General features: G+C 49.4%; 1 protein-coding gene across 3 annotated transcripts in view; it reads left to right on the top strand.

Annotated features, from left to right (window-relative positions):
• ARHGAP26 (Rho GTPase activating protein 26) overlaps nt 1–23,286 on the top strand; it is a 1,692,117-nt gene that overhangs the window by 1,349,327 nt on the left and 319,504 nt on the right. For all 3 annotated transcript variants that reach the window (XM_085618129.1, XM_085618128.1, XM_085618130.1), the window contains exon 20: nt 21,522–21,678. In XM_085618129.1, coding sequence (XP_085474255.1) covers nt 21,522–21,678 — 157 coding nt within the window. The remainder of the gene's footprint in view (nt 1–21,521; nt 21,679–23,286) is intronic.

The raw sequence follows: 23,286 nt of genomic DNA, 5'->3' as shown, positions 1-23,286 counted from the left end.
TACTCTTTCAGCAGTGGGGAGAACCTTGGTCAGATCTATTCGCCACCGAAGAGAAAGCGCAATGTCATCAGTTCTGCGTGTTGAAATTTCCAAGGCGGCACTCGCTCGCAGACGCTTTTCGCCGCGAGTGGATTTGCGGTCTGTTGTACGCCTTCCCGCCTATACCACTTCTGCCCAGAGTGCTGAAGAAGATCAGGCGCGACTGGGCCCAAGTCATCCTTGGGGCTCTGGATTGGGCACGAAGATACTGGTATCCCGAGCTACTCAGTCTATCGATCGATCCCCCGATTCGACTGCCTCTTCAGGAGGACCTTCTGTCGCAGCAGCAGGGAACGGTCCTCCACCCGAACCTGTCCAGCCTCCACCTCCATGCGTGGAGATAGAGCGGCGGCAGTTGATGCCATTTGACTTGCCTCCTGAAGTCTGTAATGTCATTCTGGCAGCCAGGCGTCCCTCCACAAAATCGGTATACGCCTGCAGGTGGAACAAATTTGTGGCATTGTGCACAGCAAAGGCTGTGGGTCCCCTTTCCGCCCCTCTTCCTGAGGTTCTCCTCTTTTTTCTTTCCCTGGCCCAGCAGGGCTCTGCTCTGGGCACCCTCAAGGGATACCTTGCGGCCATTTCTGCTTTCTTATAGCTTCCTGATCAGCCTTCTCTTTTTAAATCCCCTGTTGTTTCTCGATTCTGTAAGGGCATTACTCGCATGTTTCCTTCTGTCCCTTTTGTAATGCCTCAGTGGGATTTGAACCTAGTGTTGACCTATCTGATGTGCGCTCCCTTTGAGCCACTTCATAATTGTCCCCTTCATCTTCTGACTCTTAAGACTGCTTTCCTGGTTGCCATCACCTCTGCTAGACGGGTGAGTGAGCTCCAGCCTCTGTCCTCTAAGCCTCCTTTCTTTTCTGTCCATCCGGACAAGGTTGTTCTCAGGACTCGTCCTTCCTTTCTCCCTAAGGTGGTAACTGCCTTTCACATCGGCCAGTCTGTTACACTGCCCACCTTCTTTCCGCCTCCGCATCCCTCAAAAGAGGAAGAGAGGCTCCATCGTCTGGACCCAAAACGGGCGCTGTCCTTCTATCTGGACCGCACGAAACAGTTCCGGGTGGACGACCAACTCTGTTGGCTACGTGGGCGCTAAGAAGGGGCGGGCGGTGCACAAGTGAACCATCTCTCGGTGGGTCGTTTTGTGTATCAAGGCTTCTTATTCCTTAGCTAAGAAGGAACCTCCTGTGGGACTGAGGGCCCATTCCACTCGGGCCACAGCGGCGACTACTGCCCTGGGCCGGGGAGTCCCCTTGCAGGACATTTGTCAGGCAGCAAGGTGGGCCTCGCTGCACACGTTTGCCAAACATTATTGCCTGGACAGCCAAGTCCAGAGAGATGGCTTCTTTGGCCGTTCTGTTCTCCAGGACTTTCTGGTGTGATCTTGGTTCGCAGACCCACCTCCGGGGTTGGTATTGCTGGGGTATCTATTCTAAGGTGAGGAATCTAACTATCGTGTTTCTTTCAGATGAACAACTTACCTTCGGTAATGATAAATCTGTAAGAAACATTAGTTAGTTAGATTCCTCACCGCCCCACCCATCCTCCCCGTTCTGCGAACCGATGTGAGAAGTTGGCCTGATATATGATGTCACTAGTTCTAGTGTACACCTTGTATCAGTCCAAACAACCCTTATGGTGATTGGTTGTAAAGTCAACCTTATAGACCAGCTATCCTAGTGGTAGCATGGACAAGAGCAGTCTTAGGCTAAACTCTCTATGGCATGTGAAGCCAGCTGTTATACCATATGTAATCCCTTGAATACCAAATGAAAGGACACCACAACAGATATATATAAAAATAGAATGTATTTATTCTAGTCAAACCCTCAGCACTCTTTATGAGATTCGAGGTAAGTACAACACAGTCTTATTTAAGCATACATTAAGTCACACAGGTAAGTAATACAGTTAGGCCCTAGGGCTAGGGAATCGCTGGGGCTACACTATACTACCGAAGGTTAGGAAGTGGGAGGCCCACGGGATTCAGGTGCAGAGTGGAAACACTCACGCGTAATGCGTAAAAGTCGATAGAAATAGAAGTTATTAGAATTTAACAGTTTTAGGACACTTCTGGAATAGCTAGGAAGTCGAGACTTGGAAACTAGACCCTAGGATAGTCAATACCCTTGTAAGCACCGGAGTACTCAAGTTACCTAGCCCACGGGCTGCAGGTGCATAGGTGTGAACTTGCGTCGGGTTTCGTCGTGGACTCCTATGGATGCCTGAAGGAAAGTTGCTGACAGGCAGTCAGTGAAGAGTGTCCGGTGGATCCCAAGGATGGAATCAAGAAGGAAGGATACCTGCAAGCAGAAGGGACAGAGTCTAGGTCACCAGCCAGGAGCCGGGAAGGAACCAGGAAGGAACCAGGCAATGTCGTGAAGATGCAGGTGAAGAGGTGAAGCTTGTCGCAGCAGCCACGGGTACCAGGAGGCGTCGAGGACGACCAGGACCAGGAGGTGAGCTGTCCCACGAAGGCTCTTGCTGTCGGCGGCGGCGATATTGAATTAGGACCCAACAAGCCTTGGCAAGCGGTACCCACGCAGAATGGAGGACTTGCTTCTGGTGCAGACCAGGAAGGTCTGGGGTGCTTCTCTTTCACAGAGGACCGGGTGCCAGTCTGGAGGAGCCGGACCAGCAAGATGAAAACAAAGGTTCGTTGTCGCAGAGGTCACTAGCCAACGAGCCAGCAACCGGACAACACATCGAGCAACTCGGGTGCAGAAGGGCCCCACGCAGAACACGTGAAGTGTGGGGAGCTGATCTTCTTTGCAGATGGTGCTCGGGATGGGGGCTTCTCAATTCCCCAAGCACAGCCTCGAGGAAGCCTCAGAAGTCGCGCTAGTCAGTTACTAGCCACTTTTCCCAAGTCGCCGGTCCCACGTCCCTCGTCGCCTCCACGGGTCTCAGCTTCGCTGTAGATGTGGATCTGGTTCAGAGGTGTCTAGAAGTCTCGGCGCTGGTCAGTCTCTGGAGTCGTCCCTCGTAGGATCAGTCCGCAAAGCAAGCAGCGGTCGCTGGATGGTGCCTGGTTGCCCAGGGTGGTCACTCCTTGGCCACAAGGGAGATTTCTTCAGTCTTCTTCCTGAGGTCGAATGTCGAAGGTCCAGAGTTTCTGTTCAAGTTGCAGATTCAGGTTAATCTAATTTAGCAGGGCTCAGCTACCTACTGATATACTGGGCTAGTGGGCTGGGCTACCTGCAAGGTCCCTCCTATGGGTGGGACCAGGAAGGGGAGTGGTTACACCGCCTTTCCTTTGTCCAGTTTCGCGCCAGAGCTGGGGCTGGAGTGCCCCAGCGCCGGTTTGAATTGGACTATGCATGGGACACCTTGTGTGCCCCAGGTAGTGTCTAGTTTCTTTCATCCCTCCCTGCCCCAATACACTAAGTCCTGTCTGGGGTGGTGCTCGCACCTCCCAAGGCAGGAAACCTATTGTCCAAGCCTCCCTCGCTGGAAGGACTCCCAGCAGCAGGAGGTCAGACTTGTGTCTGTGGCAGCAGCATCCATTTTGTGATGCTGGGGCTCTGGTTAACTTTAACCGGGTAAGTAGGTTTCAACATGTCTTCTCCCTCTAGAAAAGAGGAATAACATCCTCATTGCCAGGAATGGTATGGGGGTATTATTCCAAAGTGTTAGACACCTTACACGACATGTTTTGATAAAGCCAAACCATAGTTACCATAACCGTTTAAGATTATAAGGTACTTTAAGAGTATATGGTAGGCTATATCATAGAACAGCTATAAGGACATGGTTCCGAAAGCTGCAGACAGGCTCAGCTCATGCTAGAGCACCATCTCACATGTTACCAAGCACTCTGCCTCCAGGATTGTTAAGGCTTGCCATAGGAGTGGCTGATAGGTACACATGTGTCCATATATAAGGTAGGTATTGGAATACTACACCTAAGCAAGGAGTGATTACACGACCTTGCCCCAGCTGAGTGATCAGCCAGTTGTGTCATAATGGAAGGCCAGGCCAGGGGTGGCACAATACATGCTGCAGCCCCTGGTAGGCCTAGGGTACACCTATGCCCTGGGTACCTAAGGTACACTATACAGGGGCCAATAAGGTGATCCTAACCAATTGGGTTATGCACCTAAAGTACATAGCATAAATTTAGAGAGAGAACAGCTGGGCTGTGGGTCTGATTGGCAGGCCCACAGCCACATCTAAGTCGAAAACCAGTGAGCAAAAGCAAAAAGTGGGGGTGAACATAGAAAGCAGACCCTACTCTCCTACAACCGATATCTAGGGTTAAGGTCATCCCTTTCAGGGCCCTAGATTCTTGGCACCAGTGTTGGTCTCTTGCATGGCTCTGCGTTCCTGGCGCGAAAAGGTATGTACAAGAACTGACGTCAGCGCGCGAGGGCGGCGTCTAAGTACTCCAACGTTATCCCGGCGATCACGACGCCGAAGACGGAGGCAGAGCTGCAGACGACCCCATGCGATGCGCAAGGGTATTGCTGACGAAAAATCTTTCCGGATCCAGCCTGACGCCCGGGGATACTCTAAGGTGAGGAATCTAACTAATGTTTCTTACAGATATATCATTACCGAAGGTAAGTAACTTGTTCTTCCTCACTTTTTGACTTGATCCAGAAGCTTTTTACTGCAGCTCTCTTGCACGCTGATGGGTGACATTGTGCGGCTTTTCAATGGATTAATTCTTCCCCGAAGTAATGAAGCAGAGCCAATAGGCGCCACCCCTGTGTGTAGGCTTCAGTTACTTAATTTTCATGCATCCAGACTCTGATCCGGATCTCTGCCCTTCTTTTCTTTGTCATTTGACAAACAGTTGGACTTAAACTTAGTACTTACTTTTTTGAGGTGCACCCCTTTTGAGCTGCTATCCATGAAGGCTTTTAATGTTAAAACGGTCTTTCTCATTGCCATAGCATGAGGAGTGAGTAAGCACCAGGCATTTTCAGTCAACCCCCCCTCCTATAACTTTCTTTCAAGATAAGTTGGTGTTGAGGACCGAGCTTCTACTCTACTGAAAGTGGTCATTCCATTTCATGTTGGGCAGGTGTTAGAAGGGGGTTCTGACACTATGGGCCACCCGGATTTTTCGCTTTTTGAGCACCTAATTGTTGAGCTTTTACTGTGGGGGAGCCTCATAAGTTGGGACTCACCCATAGTGAACTCAGGATGTAAGAGACTGCATGGGGATTTTTTACTGGTGTTCCCCTGGCTTGACCATGCCACTGCTCAGCAGCTGGAGTAAGGGACACCGGGCTGGTTACATGCAGACATGTGTAAATGCGTGTGCACACGTGTACGGGCGGCGCAGGGGAGATTCCTAGCGTGCACAGTCCAGGAGCAGCTACAAAGTCAATGTTGTGGCAGGACTTATGCAGTATTGGGTGTTGACATGGAATAGGTTTTATACACTGGAAAGAAACATGCCAGGGAAAGTCAGTGTGTCTTACTGTTTTTTTACTTCATTATTCCCCTATGGGAATGTGGAGCCATGGGCTAGATTAACTTCCATTAGGCCTACAGATTCCAGACACGCGCTTTAGTCCACGGTACAGGATGTGAAAAGAAGTATTCTGCAGAGTCCAAATTCATATTAGTACTGCTTTTGGGTCATCCAGAACTGTCATATTTCTCTGAGCCAGCCATGACCAGACCCAGCCTGAGGGCTGACCTCAGCTGGATGGATTGATAACCTTTCTTCCACAAGCAAGGGCCTCCTCTCCATGGAGATAAGATGGGTGGGGCTACAGGCTCCTCCATTAGCAGCTGTCACTGGGTGCCAGGCACCAGGCTGCACCAAGGAGGGCAGGCAGTGTGGGGGAAGAGGCTTCAGAGACATGTGGCCAGAGACCCTGGACGACGCCATTTTGAACAAGCCCAGAGGCTGGACAAGAAGGAGGGAGCAGGGGCAGGGACGTGATGTGTCGCTGTTTGATAGGACCAACAGAGAGTTCCTGCCAGCCCCCTACTCAACTTTAAAAAAGTGTTTACAAAGGAAGAGAAGCTCTCCGGGGTGTGGTCTGCTGAGGCTGAAGGTGCTAGAGCCTGGCGCAATGGGCAGTTGGAAGGAGAGACCCCCTGACTGCCCCCAGGATCTTAACAGCACCAGAAGAAGAGCCCAGGACCGGTGCGCAGGCATAGTGGCCTCTGCACAGGGAGAAGAGGCCAAGGAGGAGAGGCTGGCGCAGGGAGCCAGTGAAGACAGCTCCCTGCTGAATCCATCCTCTCAGAGACCCCGAGGGCGGAGGAGAGTGTTCCCAGTGACTGGGGCTGGTAAAGAGGAGCATGAAGCGCCCCATAATGCCTTGCCAGGCATTTGGAAATCTGCCGTTTTGGTGCTTTGTGGCCCCCAGAGGAGGTGGGTCACCCTCACTTGTGAAAAGGTGCGGGGGGAGCTGCTGGAGAAGCGCAGTCTTTCCCCCCAGCACGAAGAAAAGTCCCACCCTCAGTGTCATGGGGACCTAATGGAAACTACCCCTCAAGTGCTCAGCTAGCATTTAAACACCTTCTTGGCTGGAACTTTTGTTCAACAGCTGAGGGTGTGTGGAGAAGTGCATCATGGAATGAAGGGCTGAGTTGGGGATGTGTGGAGAAGTGCATCCTCTGGAGGTGAAGTGGTGTAATTGCACTAAAATGCATTTACTAGTGGTTATTTCTTTTTAGGTGGGCTGAAAGTCACATGTGTAAAGTGCAGTATCTGTGTAAGGTGATGTTAAGCTAAATGGAGTTATGTTGTTGGACCTTCCTGCTAGGGGGTCTGGCTGTATTTACGTAATCCCATGCTTTTACCTGTGATTCCTTTTAAAGTGAAGAGGCGCACTGCAGGAGAAGTGTAGTTGCCAGGAGTACTTCTTTTGAAGGGACTGTAAGCCACATGTGTAAGGAGATGTCATAAGCCAAGTGGGGTTATGTTGCCAGACAGTCCTGCTAGGGTGTCTGGCTGTATATGTGCAATCCTGTGATTTCATCTGTGATGCCTTTAGGGGCTGTAATTGCAATGCATTGAAATGATCAACCAAGGTGATGAGTACTGTCATTATAAAGTGTGCGTAACATGGATTCTTGCTGCTGCGCTTAGGTGAAGACCCCAGACTGCTAGCCCTTAAGATATAGAGGTGCATACTTTATGGTCAGTCGGAGATGATCAGTCAGGGTCATGTGTCACCAAGGCAGGTTTACCCTTTTTAATGCTTGTTGAGGTAGTGGGGTGGGTCGCCACTGGGATGGTGCCAGTGCACAGGGCCCTCGCTCCAGGTTATGTTCAACTAACTGCATTGGGGGCACGTTTATGTGCATACATGGGAGTGGTGGTACTAGACCCCAACCCCCTGCTGGAGGGGTGGAGATGTTATGCAATGTCACAAAGTAATTTCAGCAGCTTATGTATATTTGTAAATTGGTGCAAAGTACTGAGTAGTATGTGTGTTTAATAAATGTACTCTTACTTTTATAAAGCAAAGTACAGACTGGACAATCAATTAGTGAGTGTTATTTTTGCGCACCTGCAAATGGCGATTACTAGCCCACACCACCTCCCTGGAGTAAGCCTCAGACTGCTCTGCAACGCTGCCTTCTGAGAGTCAGGCGCTACAGTTGGGTGTTTGGTTCCCAGTGAAGGACAAATGTGGTCATGTTATTTGTGCAGGCCTCACAGATGCTGCCTCGTTTTCCAACAGCAGGCTATTACCCTCCCAACACTTTTTGCCACACCTTATTCCTCTAAGGAGGAAGAGAGACCTTATCTTCTGATGGATACTTATAACTGAAGATTCCGCACCTTGTAAGTACGTCCTGGCACCAGACTAGAACCTGAGATTTTCTCAGCAAATCCACCCCCTGCCATGACACCTCTTTAGCTTGCCATCAGGGGTGCACTGTGGCCCGGTTGGAGGTCATATATGTTTTTACCTCCTTGGGTGGCAAAGCAAAACATCAGATATGTTGTGTTCACCACAATGGCTTTCAGAGGGCCACTTGTCCATTCTCCAGCAAGAAGTTCACTCTTTTTTGAAGAAGGGAGTCATAAAGACAGTCTGGCATCGCAGAGCGATACCAGTTGCTGTTCCTGCTACTTTGTGGTGCTAAAGGAGGACAAAGGGCCTAATTCTTTTTTAGACTCCATCCTCTGAACAAGTTCAAGATGCTCAACATGGATAAAATTCTGTTTGCCCTGGATCCGGGCAATTGGATGGTAGCATTAGATTTGCAGGATGCCTATTTTCACATCCCTGTCCTTCAATCCAACAGGTCTTACCTGCAATTTCAGGTAGGCCACAAGCACTTTCAGCTCTCTGTGCTCCCTTTTGGTCTCACCAGTGCCCTCAGGTGTTTGCAAAAGTGAGGATGGTGGTTGCTTCACAACTTCGGAGGTTGAGAATACCAATCTGCAAAATTACAGACGACTACCCTCACATATAAATATCACATTGGCAGTTCGTCCAGCATTTCATACAACCCACAGAACGAAGAAAAGTTTTTTTTGTAAAAAAAGATTTTTACTTCGTTTATTTATCAAAAGATATAATTTATCATTATTTTTCTATATCGGATTAATAGAGATAGGACATCAATAAAACAATTATGACCACAAGCCCAGCACACTAATATACTCAAAAGGCCTATTTGTAACTATACATGTTACCACCCCAAACACCACATAAAGACAAATTCAATAACAAAACCCAAAACAGGACTGAAATACATTTTAAAACAAAAAGTACACCAGACATAGTCAACAAATACTAAAGTAGAGAGGAAAAAAGCGCCGACGCGCGTTTCGGAGTGCCCATGTACATCACAAACTCCTTCAGGGCGCAAAGTATTTATTTATATCAGCAACCATCCTGATTGTAAGCACATAGTGTTTTAAGTTGAGTACCGGGCTTAACTCACACTAAAACAGGTTAGTAGTCCAATCAGGGCCAAGAACTAAAATAGCACTTCTAAATCATTCGTTCTACAACAGAAGTTCCAAAGGAATTTTCACTGTAGATTCTCCTCACATAATCAGCACTCACAAATGGACCAATAAATTCTCATTAGTCATCTGCGTAGGGCAGGATTCCCTCAATATGAAGGGCAATTAAAGTAAGTTCAGGCCGCGTAGTCGGTACTTCCACAATTGGATGAAGGGTCCTCTTTAAGGCACCTAAATTGGGTGAAGCTCCCACAGGGATAAGCGGTAAAGGAGCAGTTACCCTCAATACTTCTATGGCGGGACCTCGTTCTAATTAAAGCGTCGACCTCAGAGAATACCAATCTGCCCATACCTCGATGACTGGTTATAGAAGGCGGGCTCGCCCCAACAGTTGTAAGCCACCACCAGACAATGGCAAATCTGCTGACATCTATTGGATCTTCTATCAAAATTTCATTTGACTCCTTCACAGAGGTTCCCTTTCATTGGAGGTATCCTGGACAATTTGCTGATGAGAGCCTTCCCTCCTCTTCAGCGATTGGAACAACTTCAGTGTGGATGTCGCTTACCGAGGAGTAGGAGTTCTGCTTTAAAGTTTCCTGATCCAGTCTGACATCTGGGGAATATTCACAACATGAGGAATCTGTGATTATATAGAGTATCCACAAGAAAGGGAGTTACTGAAGGTATGCAACTTTTTCTACTGAACGATTCATGACCTCTTGGACGATTGGGAGATATTTATGTTCTGATGGATACTTTTACCTGCAGGTTCTACAGGCCATGACTCTCCCTTCATGTTGAGAGTTGTTTGCAGTGCAGTGCAGTTTGTTCAGGGTTGTCTCTTGACTCTTACCTCAACGTCCACTCCGAACTCGGCTCCTGCCTGACTGTAAAGGCCAAGTACTGGTCCAGTGCTGTAGCTTGTGCTGCTTGAACTGCTCCCTGCTTTCTTAACACCTGGCTTTGTCTATCGAGCACCTGTGGTGGAAATAAATAGCTCAAAGAGAGAATAAAATACAAGGTTCCTGGGGCTGCTATTTAACACAGGTTATAGAGGATATTTCCGCTCAAGAAATTTGGAACTCAGGCATGGGGAAACTGGCCCTCAACAAAGCAATTAACCTGTCAACAAAACTCCTGTCTAACATAACCGATGAAAGCATCTTATTACAAATACGTCATGCCTGGACGTTGATTTAAGTCACATGGTACCAAGAAACCTCAGGACTATTTATCAGCTCATTTCTCAACCATTTAAAAAAATCAAATCATGAATTTACGGTGTGGTATGTGGGAAACAAAGGATCTGATTCCCTCCTGGAAAGACCAGCACCAAAATCAAGACTGCAGATTAGTGCAACTGTACAGCCAGTCCGACCCTGACCCCGGGGCCTAATTTATTTTAAAGGGGTGGGAGGCTGCGTGGTCACCTCCGGGAGCCTCATTGGGCCTTGGGAACCCCATCCCCCGGGACGGTGTGTATGTGTAGATATATATATTTATATATTATCTACTGGTGGTCGCTAGTAGATAGTTATAGTTAGGACCGTGTTTCCATAGGAAATCTGAAAATTCTATTTTGAATAACTTTGGCGCCGGTTGACGAATCTTCGCGAAATTTTCAAAACTAATGGGGCGCTCCGCTCAGCTCCTACCCTGAAAGTCTCGGGGGGGATTCGTCAAGCGGGGGCCGAGAAAAAAGGGGGGGTCCCAAACGCTTTTTCCCCATGCATTTTCCCATAGGACCTTTAGTCGAAGGTACAGCCCAAACGGCTGAACAGAATTACTTGAAATTTGGCAGAGAGGTAGTCCTCAGGTCAGGGATGTGCCTTTTGCATATATTGAGTCAATCTGTTCAGTAGTTCCTGAGAAAATTGCAGTTAAAAGCACATATCTATAGCCGCGCACCGTGCGAGCACCCATAACGTGCGCAAGCGTAATTCTGATTGGTGGTTACATGTTAGTCAACGTTCGAATCGGTCGAAATCAGGAAGTGTCGGCCGCCATTTTGTTTGTTTTCAGTGCGAGAGTGAAAAAGGAAGGTGGCGAACGTGAAAAGGGGGCAGGGTAGAGAGTTCCTGACCCCCTAGCCTTTGTCAGGGGGTCCCTGAAGGACCCTGAAGGCATAAAAAAACATTTTAATTTTTTTTTAAAAAAAATTCGCAGGGGTGCGCGCACCGTGCGCGCACGGTGAAAAACCAAACAAAAAAAAAAAAACATTTTAATACGTAGTTTATTGTAAAATAAATATATATAAAAAAAAATACATACATAACTTAGCATTTAAAAAAACGTACAAATTCACTGAAAAAACCATCGGTTTCACACACGTTATAGTTGGGAATTAGCATTTAAAAAAACCTTGCAAATTCACTTAAAAACCCATAGGTTTCACACATGTTATAGTTAGGTGGATATTTCACTCGTAAAAAAACAATGAAATTCCCCCGTTATAGTTAGTTCAGATAACTATAACTCGCGCGACCGCCACTATATCACAAGGATGATGTCATCAGTGATGTCATGAGTGATGCCACTGACCATGTCATGAGTGATGTAATATGTGACGTCATGAGCAGGATTGCGGGCGCGCGAGTTATAGTTATCTGAACTAACTATAACGGGGGAATTTCATTGGTTTTTTACGAGTGAAATATCCACCTAACTATAACATGTGTGAAACCTATGGTTTTTTTAAGTGAATATATATATATATTCATTCACTGAAAAAAACATAGGTTTCAGGCACGTTATAGTTGGGAATTAGCATTTAAAAAATCTTAGAAATTCACTGAAAAAACCATAGGTTTCAGGGGCGTTATAGTTAGCTGGACTTTTCACTCGTACAAAACCATTGAAATTCCCCCGTTATAGTTAGTTCCGCTAACTATAACTCGCGCGCCCGCAATGCACTGCTGATGACGTCACATATTACATCACTCATGACATGGTCAGTGACATCACTCATGACATCACTGATGACATCATCCAGTGAATGTGTGTTTTTCTGAAAATTACATATGTTTTATATATATATATATATATATATATATATATATCTCTCTCAAGGTCGATGGAAAAATAAATGGGTATACAAGTGTCTAAATGGATGATTTGTTTTTGAAAAATTGATTGTATAACTGACTGATTAAGTGTATCTTAGTGAATACATGGCTTAGTGAGTAATGTTTAAATATGTAAATATCTGTATCAGTCTCTCACTTTGTGTATAAGTGGCTGCATGGGTTGGTGAGTAGCTACATGAGTGTCTATATAGGTTATTAGTTGGTTTTTTGAGTATCAGTATAAGTGTCTGAGTGTCTGTATGGTTCGGTGGGGGTTATTACGTAGTGCATAGGTGCATGAATGAGTGACTCACTGTTTGTATGTGTTGAAGACAGCATGTGTGCAGGACTGTATGGGTGGATGAGTGTGTGTATGGGTGTGTTAGTGAGTGAATGACTGTCTCAATAGTGTCTTTATGAGTAACTACATATGTTTTAAACTAGTATATGTGACTATTGGTGTATATAAGTGAGTATATGTGAGAGTGAGAGATTGAAAGAGTTCCTGTATGAATAAGTATGTGTTTCTATAAGTGATTGTTTAAAAGACTAAGTATGTGTAAGTTTCTGTAGAAGTAAGTGTGGTGGTGTGTGTATAACTGTATATGCAAGTAAATGGATGTTTGATTCTTTATTAGCATGAGTGACTGTGTGTGTGAGTAATCTATGGATGAGTGGTGTTGTGCAACAGGATGTATAGGTGTATGAGTACATATGAGTGACTGTATAGGACTGTTGGTGAATGAGTGGATGTGTATGTGGATCTTAGAATTACTGAATAGGTTGTTGTAACTGATATTGGTATGTTCATTGTTTTGAAAATTTTAGTTTCTATTTTTTTTTTTTTATTGAGCATTTTTCAATACAGAAAAATACAAACAACAACCTTGCCAGTTAGCATCATTAGCGTGGAACATACAGCATGCTAGTAGGTGTCATACAAAAGAGGATACATTGCAATCGTCATCTTGTCAATATCGTGATAGGGACCACATACCATTAGACACAATCCAGGAACTCAGAAGACCACCACTCTCCGCTACGGCACCTAGATAGAGCAACCGTGGAAGGAGACACTGACAGCAAACAAGGCCACGCAAGTGTTACAGGTGTCGCCTCCGCAGCTGGGTAAGAGAGGAATGCCACGCCCTCCCACCGCCGCCCCCCCGTTACTATCATTCACTCAAGCCACCAGCCTCTGACTCCCTGTGCTGATGTTCTCGAGCCCAACACACAAACGGATCCCAGATGTCCCTGGGCCTGGATGTAGCCGGCATCAACTCCCAGAACGTGGCGAGCTGCGTGCAACCATACGTTACATCCGCCAGCCAACCCTTCACTGTGGGCACCCCCCTCCTGCCCCAATGGATAGCCACCCGTCGCTTAGCAAACAGTAGAAGCAATGCATGCAGCTTACGCGATGGTGGCGGAGTGTCTCTGACATAACCTAGTAGCCCAAGCAAAGGGGAAGGGACGTCCGCTCGGCCCACAATCTGGTTTACCAGTACAAAAACCTGAGACCAATAGCTGTCTAGTTTCGGGCAGGACCACGTTATATGTAGGAATGAAGCTGCGGCAGACCCGCAACGCCAACATTCATCCGTCTCTCTAAGTCCCATCCTTTTCAGGCTGATGGGGGTTCTGTAAAATCTATGCAGATATTTAAAATGTATTAAACGCAACTTATAGTTCGGCGAGCGCTCGGTAAGCTGCCCGCAGCATAAGTCCCACTGTTCCTCCGATATCTCAGGTTGGAGCTCCCCGTTCCAATGCAGCAGAGCTTTAGGCGCCTCCACCGGAGCCACGTCTTGCATACGGCGATAGATACGAGTGACCAATTTACGGGGAGATGGGGAGCCCACCACCGCCTCTAAAGCTGGAAAGACTGGCGGCTCGACAGGGAACTCCCTCGATAGTGCCCGGCATGCCGCGCGTAGTTGATGGTACAAAAATAATTCAGAAAATGGCACCGTACCCCCCTCCGGGGGAGGCATGAACTTGCCGTTGGGGAAGAGGTCCGCCAGCGTACGAAGACGCAGCTTCTCAACAAGGTGTCCAGCTACCCCATCCGCCACACAGGGCAGCATCGGGTTATGCAACAGAGGGAGCGATGGGGCATATAACAACAGAACCTTCGCCCTCCTACGCAGTTCCTCCCACACCCATTGCAACAACCCAGCTGTATCTACGTCCGCCCCGGGGCGCCGTGCCCTGGCACAGATCGCCACACCCAGTGGAAGGGGCGCCACCACATCTCGCTCCACAGCCACGTGGGGCTGAAAGGGAGTAGGGTGGGCCCAGAAATGCAGGAACTGTGCCTGAGCACAGAGGGCATACAGCTTCATATCCGGGGCACCCAAACCTCCCTGCCGCAAGGGCAGCGTCAGCGTGTCCCACACCACCCTGGCCTGCCCGCCTGCCCATACCAGCCCCACCAGGCAGGATCGCAAAGTGGCAAAGAAGTGTGACGTAAGCGGCACAGGTATATTGGCAAATAAATAAAGGAATTTGGGCAGCACTATCATTTTTGTTAACGCAATTCGCCCAGTCAGCGACAGGGGCAGGGAAGCCCATAGTTTCACCTTTTCGCTTAGCCACATCATCGCCCTACCAAAGTTGAGATTCCAGATCTCCTGAGTGTTACAGCTAATCCAAATCCCCAAATATTTGACCTCCTCTGCCTCCCAACGCAGGGGGTATTCGGAGGACACCTCCGTGGTGCTGTCCGTGAGGGGAAAGATTACCGACTTTGACCAATTTATGGAGATGCCCGCGAGACCCTCAAAGTGGACAAATTCCTGCAAGATGGGATCAAGGTTGTCTGCGGGATTGATAAGATAAAGGGTCACATCGTCCACATATAGCGATATTAGAAGGCTTCTAGAGCTGAAACCTATACCTCTTGCCGTGTGATGTTGTCGGATCCTGGCTGCCAGCGGCTCCATAGCTATGGCAAACAGCAGCGGGGAGAGAGGGCAACCCTGCCTAGTCCCTCGCAAAATAGTGAACGGGTCAGACACCAGGCCTTTCACCCGCACTCTGGCAGTGGGCAGAGTGTAGAGCAATCGAATTTTCATAAGCAGCAACGCGCTGAACCTCATCCTTTCCAATATTCGGAATAAATAGGGCCATTCAAGAGTGTCAAAGGCCTTAGTGGCGTCCAAGAACACCACCGCAGCCCTGACCTCAGGGTGTAGATAATGCAGTGCGGCAAATATCGTGCGCAAATTGTGGGAGGTCGCTCTCCCCGGTATAAATCCTGATTGGTCTGGAAGTGCAATTAGCGGCAGCATTGGCTGCACCCGGTTTGCGAGCAGCTTAGCAAGGATCTTCACATCCACATTAATCAGAGATAGGGGCCGATATGAGTTGAGGTCATCAGCGGGTTTATCCGGCTTCAGCAATGTGATGATCAGCGCTTCACGCATGGTAGCAGGCAAAACCTCTTTTTCTAAGGCCTCCTCGTACACAGCCAGCAGCCTGGGCAACAGTTCATCCACATAAGCCTTATAGAAGGCCGTCGTCAGGCCATTAGGTCCCGGCGCCTTATCAGGCGGTAAGCTCCGGATGACCTGCGCCACATCTCCAGCGTCTATCGGGAGGTCCATATATTCTCTGTGGTTATTATTGAACCACGCCAACGCGATGGAATCCAGGAAGGACGTAAGCCCCTCCGGACACTCATCCTGGGTGTTAGTATATAATCTGGAATAAAACTCGGAGAACGCATCTACAATCTCCCCCTTAGTGTGAAGCAGTTCGCCAGTCGCCGTGCGCAGTTCATGAATATATGTCGCGGGATGCGGCGGCCTGGTCATATTTGCCAATACCTTCCCCGGCCTCCCACCCTCGCCGTATCGCCATGCCTCCGCATATTTCCCTAGAAATTTAACCTCCCGCATCGCCTCCTCGTCGTATGCCAATAATTTAGTTTTCAGCAACCCCGCCACCTCCGATTCCCCACCCTCAAAGAAAGTGCGTTCAAGCTGTTTTATATCGCTTCCAGCGTAGCTAGGGTGCCCCGTATCGCCTTCAGCACACCTGCCTGTCGGGCTATACACTGGCCTCTAATGACGACCTTGAAGGCCTCCCATAGTCGCCTCAGCGCTCACCGATCCCACATTTCGCTCGAAATAGTCAGTAATATCCATTAGTATCTCCTCTTTGAAGGCATCATCGAGTAATGCGTGAGGCGGGAGCCGCCACGAGAACGCCGGGAAAGGATCACCAGGGATCAGCAACTTTAGCATGCATGGCGCATGGTCGGACAACGAGCGGGGCATGTGCTCTACCTCCGACGTCCACAGTACGACGTCCCGCGACACCAGCCAGAAGTCCAAGCGGGACCACGCGCCGCCATGAGCCGATATACAGGTGCCCTCCCTCAGATCCCCATGTCGACCCCGCCACACATCCACCAGCGCGCCATCCAGCATAATTTCACGCAGCGCGGAGCTCGCCAGCGGATTCAGTGTGCGAGCCACCCCCTTCCAATCTGCTCTGTCATCAAGCACGGCATTAAAATCCCCTCCCCATACAATTGTATCGCAGCCAGTGGTCTTCACCTGCCCCCAAATCTTGTGGAAGAACCCAGGGGAGTCAACATTAGGCCCATACACAGCCACAAATACCACCGAAACGCCGCACACAATACCATGAACCAGAACATATCTTCCCTCTGGGTCACATTGAACGGAGCCCTCCCGCCAGTCCAACCCGCGACGGATCAGTATTGCCACCTCTCGGGCATAGTTGGCGTAAATAGCAGAATAGACGTGTCCCCATCTGGTGTGTCGCAGCCTTGGGGCAGGGGCGGTATTCAAATGGGTTTCCTGCAGAAGACAGACATCCACACAGTGCCGTACCAGATATGCATGCACCAACCTAGCCTTCCTATGATCATTGAGCCCCCGAATATTCCACGTAATACAGTTCAACGTTTTTTCAGTTCTGGGCATTCCCCACCCACATTAAGTAGATTGCAAGAGGACATGTTGACGAGAACCGACCTGCACGCTCCTGACACCACACATAGAGCATAAAATCAAATCTGGCAGTGAACAACAGAACAAAGACCCCAACCATCCTCCCCCCACCCACTCCAAACCCCCAACCGGGTCGTAGTATAGCCCTCCCCACACTGCCCCCACATAAACCTTAAATAGACACGGGAACATTCCCAATGGGGTGTGGCTGTGCCGGCTACTCCCCTGTGTAGAACAGGGTGGCCGGAAGATAAGCAGGGGATGCGAGCCGCCCAAACCCTAATAAAGGAAGTCTACCTACGTTGGCATTTGGCAGCACCAGAGTACTGGGCCTCCCTGGTGCACAACCCATTAAGGCGGATAGGAGACCCCAGACAAACTTGAGCCATTCCCTCCAAGATACCAGAATGGGGACCCGCAGTTACTCAATGTCACTGAGTCCGCCAGTCACCGCCTCCACAACACCCTTGGGTCGCTGTGCGGATTTACGACCCACGTGTTTGGCGAACTTCATCGCTTCCTTGGCGTCAGTGAATATGTGGGCAGACCCCTCAAAGGACACCTTTAGTTTAGCTGGATAGAGGAGCGAGTAGGGAACCTGCGCTTGCAGAAGGAGCCGTTTGGCCGGTAGAAATTCCCGGCGGGCAGCCGGGGTGAAGTCAGGGTAGAAGGAAATGGTATTGCCCTTGTGCGTGATGGTCCCTCTTTCCCTAGCCAATTTAAGGATCAAGTCCCGATCTTGATAATTCAAGAGTCTTGCAATTATGGGCCGGGGCGGTGCTCCAACAGGGGGTTTCTGACCCAGCGACCTATGTGCCCTCTCGACCGCAAACACCGCTGAAAGGCTAGGGTCAAACAATTCGTGGAGGAGATCAGTAACATACGTTTCCATTTTTGATTTGGCCGTGGTCTCCGGGACACCAGTGACGCGCAGATTATTGCGCCGGGATCGCGCCTCTAAATCCTCGTTCTTGGCGCGAATTATGCCCAACAGTTTATCCATATGCAGGAGCTGGTCCTTCGTCTCCACTTGGAACTCATGGAACTCCGATTGACGAGTCTCAAGCGTGTCCAACCGTGTCTCATGCGACGCCACCTGCGTTTTCACTGAGTCCAACTGACTGGTTAGGTTGTCTAGCTTAGTGTCAATATTACGGAGACTAGAGCGCATCTCAAGCATTAATGTACGTAAATCTTCGCCCTGATTTTCAGAGGGCAGGTCGTGCCTCTCCGCCGCCGGGGGGCCCTGCTCCGACTCGACATGCCGCGCAGAACGCTTGTGGTCGAAGTTGAGCTTCGGCTGCTTAGAATCGTGTTTACCCATGGCGGAGAAAGCGCAACCGGCCCGTGCCGCGAATCACCAGCCTCCTCTCCGACCCGGGTCACCCCCACACCGGCTTAGACCCTCTCGCCAGATGACCACCGCTATGAAAGCCGGGGGGGCCAGGCAGCAACCGTTACGTAGTATTCCCGACCACAAGTCCACGGTTTTAGGCCCCTGCGACCGTCGCCAGCACCTCCAGGTCACCCCGGGGCAGCAGCACAGGGCGGACCAGTCCACAGCCCAGACACAGGCAGACGTCCTCCACACTCTCCTAAAGTGCTGGGCAGGGGGGGGGGGGGTGTAGGGCAGCCCCCTAGTCGCCCCCAATGGCCACCTACCACCTGGCCAGCTCGCGGCAGCACCCGCTTCTGTACTCGCCTCCTACCTTCATGGGGTCCACATTCCTCCCCCCGCACCATGATGTCGTCTCTCAGGCTCGCAGTCTCTAAGCCACCAGCCCCTCGGCGTGTATCACTCGTGGCGCTCAGGCAGGTCGGGCACTCACCACCATCCACAGAGTTTCAGCAGGTGCCAACCAGGCTCCCCCCGACTGCCGCGGGGCCTCGCCGCAGCTTCTCGCAGCCCACCGGTCAGCACTCCACGTCCCTCAGGCTCCGGGCACCGTCCTCAAGATGGCGGCCGCCACCACCGAAAGGGACCAACTGCCACTTAGCAACGGGGCCAGATCAACAACTCACAATCCCCCGAGCTCGCTGGGGCGCCGTATTCATACAGCTCAGGTCGCGTCTGCCAGGATCATCAACTAGGCTGTCTTCGCCCGTTACGGTGAGCAGCGCATTGATCTCCGATCCGCCTCTCGTCCCCTTGGCTCACCTCAGCTCCTTGCGGCACCAGCTCGGGGTCCGACTCCCCTCCGCAGTACCCGCAGTGTCCAGTCGTCTGCGCCGGTGGGGCAGGGACTCCACCGCAGCCCTTCACCACACCAGCTCCGGCCTATTAGGCCGCGTCCGCCTCGGGCTCGAGTTGCGGCTCACCCCCGAATGAGCTCCAGGATGCACCTCCCCAGGGCCGCCCACTGGTCATGCGGGTCCCGATCGTCTCCAGGGCAATCGATGGCGGGCACAGCCTGCCACCGCCGATGCTCCGTCGCCACCTGCACGGTTCCTGCTGGTTTGGGCAGCACACGCTCACCCCGGTGTGTAGGATAGTGATAGGATTACGTTCCGGCCGGCGGAGCTCACTCACAGAGCGGCCATTTCGCTGCTCAGCAAGCCACGCCCCCTTAGTTTCTATTTTTGAATGTGTGTATCAAAGGTTATATTAGGGGGAGAGGAGGTCTGCCACTCTATCACAAGGAGGATGTCATCAGTGATGTCATTTGAGATGTCATGAGTGATGTCACTGACCATGTCATGAGTGATGTAATATGTGACGCCATCAGCAGTGCATTGCGGGCGCGCGAGTTATAGTTAGCTGAGCTAACTATAACGGGGGAATTTCAATGGTTTTGTACGAATGAAAAGTCCAGCTAACTAGAACGCCCCTGAAACCTATGGTTTTTTCAGTGAATATAATATTAACAGAGAAGGGCGGGCCACACAGCCCAACTCCCCAAGCCAATTACGACCCTGGGGATCCCACCCCCAGTACCATATGTGTTTTAAAGGGGAGGGGGGCTGTGTGCCAATTAAATATATTGGCCCCAGGGGATTAGATCCCCAGAGCCTATAATGGCTCAGGGATAGGGGGCCTGTGCCCCCATTTCCCTTATGTTATGCAGTACTTGGGGGTGTGTTCCCCGGGGCCTTCAATGACTACGTGCCCACCTCCCCTCAATTATAGAACACTCCATCGAGCTGCCATTTTGCTTTTCCAATGCCATGGGATCTTTGCAAAAATTGCAGATTTATTTATTTTATTATTAGTAGTAGTTTGTCCCTGGGGGAGACGGGCTGTGGGTGCCCCCAAAGGGGCCTTCTGGAGCAGGATATCTCTACTTTTCCCCCTTATATAATTTTTGTAAATATACTTCAGGACAGGGCACAAAATCCCGGGAGCTATAATGGTTGCCAGCAACATTTTTCTCATGTTGCTGGCAGCCAATCCAAGTGCTTGCTCCTGTGGGAGTCTAGCTTCCCTGGGAGCGAGATGGTCCAAGGGGAAAAAAAGCTCCCTGGGACAATTAGAAAACTAATTTGTTTTTTAAATATTGGGTTTTAGGGTCTCTTGAATGAGTCCATGGAACCCAACCATCCAGATATACAAATATTTTTTAACCTTAATTTCTCAAAAACAACTGAACAGATTTGCACCAAAGCACCATCTGTGGACCATGATATAGCTTCCTGACAAATTTGGTGTAATTCCATTCAGTAGTTTTGCTGTAGACCTGCCTAATTAAGTCTATGGAAAATGCATGGGGATTTTGCGTTTTGGCAGTCTCACCCCTTTTTTCTTTTCTTCTTATTCCCTGCTTAACGGATCACCCCAAAACTTATCATGCACAAACTAGGCAAAAAAAACACTGGGGGGGGGGGGGTTGTTGAGATTCGTGATTTTGAGAGTTTTGCTAGTAGAATGCCCTCTTTAATTTACAGCCGTCTTTTTGCTTTCTTTAACATTGTCTTTAAGTACATTTTTATCTTTGGTATTTGCTTATTTTAAGTCAAAATACAGCCAACAGAGTTGCAACAGGTCACCTTAAGTGCTTCCGAAGGGCATCTTTTTGTGGGGTGGGAGCGAGCAGGAAACGAACTCTGACGGGATAAAAATGACAGGAACACATTATACACGTGCCAGAAGATGTAAAAAAAAGTCTCTTAAACCGTCTAACCTAGTACACCATTCAAGCTGGGGACGCTTGACCTCTGTGGGCACTTCCACATCCGTTCGTTTGTTTCTTTCCTTGGGTTAGATATAGTAAGACCAACCTCTTTCATTCAAAACAACATTTAAAATGGTCCAAAATTTGCATCCTGCTTTTCATTGTCTTGTTCCACAATTAGCAACATGACATTTTTAGAATAAACAGCTTAAATGAGTAAAGATTCGAGAAGAACTGCAACTGTGAACATTGCAATATTGCTCAAGCCTTGTATATGGATTATTCGGAAAAGGGCTGGGAGTGAGTGAGAATGGATTGTATGAGGTCTTTCAGTTATGGCTAGTTCTCTTCTAGGAGGGCGGCAAAACTAAAACAATAGCAGCTATTTTAATAGGTTTTTTTGTATTTTCTTTTGTAGAGGAGACGAGGAACAGTATTAATTCAAGTGCTGAGTCGGTAGTTTCGTCGAATGCAAACAGTTCTGTGAACTCAAATAGCGCTCCGACGCAGAACCTGAACCACATCCACTTGGAACCTCACCTGGAAGTAATCAAAATGGCCAGACCAAACTCACTGTAAGTATAGCAGTATGTGTCCGTCTGGTGCCATGTTGATAGGGGGGCATTTGAGAGCTAATTCTGTTTCAGGCATAAATTCCATTTTGCGGCTAAATACACGATGCCTGGTTGATGGGTGTTTGCCAATGTGCTAATTGCTTGACCACGTGCTATTTACGTGCACAAGCGTTATTTGTCCACAGGTTTACATCAAGTAGAAACTGGAGAGGATCTTTTTGGGAAATTGTCTTAAATGGCTATTTGTGCACGAGTATCATGTCCAATTCAGAACTTTGTGCTATTGCCAACAAAATGTATGCCAGGTTGTACCCGCTGAGACCTTGTGGGCAGAGTGAGTGGGGTATGCTTTTTGCACATGAACAAATAGGAAATGTGCAGTTAGCCCTTAAGAAATATTGCGCTCCTTTGAATCACGCTTCAGGTGCAGAGCGTAATTAGCCTTATAGTTCTAATCAAGGCCTTGTTCGTTTGTGATGTGGCACTGTTGTACTTGGCCCTTTTCCCTGAATTTTTTCGCTTTTATGGGAAACCACATGTTATGTGAATGCATGTTAAACGCAAATGTTAAATGCTGTGCAATGGCGTGCGCAGACTGACTCAGTATTTACACATGTCACCTTTAAAATGGACGCCATTGCTGAGTGCTTGTGCCTGTCTGCCGAAGCTGGGTTGCCAGTCTAGTTGTTTGTTTCCCAGCAACCCCAGCTTTTGGAGGGAAACCTGGCAGACAGGGTGCTGGACACCTCCCCATAGGCCAGTTAGAACCAGTTTCCTCAGACGCTTCTAGAAGTTTCTGGCACTGTCTGGTAGGTGGGGTGAGGGGCATATAAAAAGCGGTGCTGGGGTGCCATGTGCTCAGATAGAGCGTGGACTTAAACGACAGGGGACCTACTGCCAGGAGGTACCGCCACATGGGCCTGTGTGCTGGCCCCTGAGCCTATCTGCCCCCCTCTAATGTCCACAGGGCCCGGGAGAGCCATAGTTGGGGCACTACTGGACCGGGGGACTCTCTGCCGGAGTATAGGCTGCTGAGCTAGGAGGAGACTTCCCACACTATGGCTGACTGAGCCTAGGCTCTGCTGACCCCAAGATAGCTGAGTAATCCTGCCTGTCTGACCTTGCCCAGTGTGGGGGGAACCAGGGAGACCAACTCCCGAGTACCTGCTGCTCTGCTGACTAGTGCCTGGAGAAGAAGAGCGCTTTATCTGACTGCCCAGGAGCACCTTGTGAGTGTTACCCTCCTATTCCGCCTGCTTGACAGTGCCCTGCGAGCGCCTGGTGCCCAGAAGGAGGTGAGGAGTGCTACCTGTCGTCCCTGGTGGGACTGAGCCCATCGTAAGCGCTATATTCAGGGTGCCAGGGGAAGAGGAACTGAGGCCTATAGCGCTGTTCTGTCTAATCGCTATATTTCTACTACCCTGTATTGGTGCTTATTTAAATTAACGGGAGCCTACCCCGCATTAGGACGCTCTGTTGTCTGAAAATTACAGCGGGAGCCTACCCCGCACTTTAAGATTGCCCGAAATCACCGCCGCGGCCAAGCCGCAACGAGAGGAACTGCCCATTTTAAACTACAGCGGGAGCCCACCCCGCACTGCAGAGCTG

The sequence above is a fragment of the Triturus cristatus genome, chromosome 7 (genome assembly GCF_964204655.1).
Source record: "Triturus cristatus chromosome 7, aTriCri1.1, whole genome shotgun sequence".
In the NCBI taxonomy this organism is placed as follows: domain Eukaryota; kingdom Metazoa; phylum Chordata; class Amphibia; order Caudata; family Salamandridae; genus Triturus; species Triturus cristatus.
The sequence above is the reverse complement of the archived record's forward strand: the minus strand, read 5'-3'. Positions and strand labels throughout refer to the sequence as shown.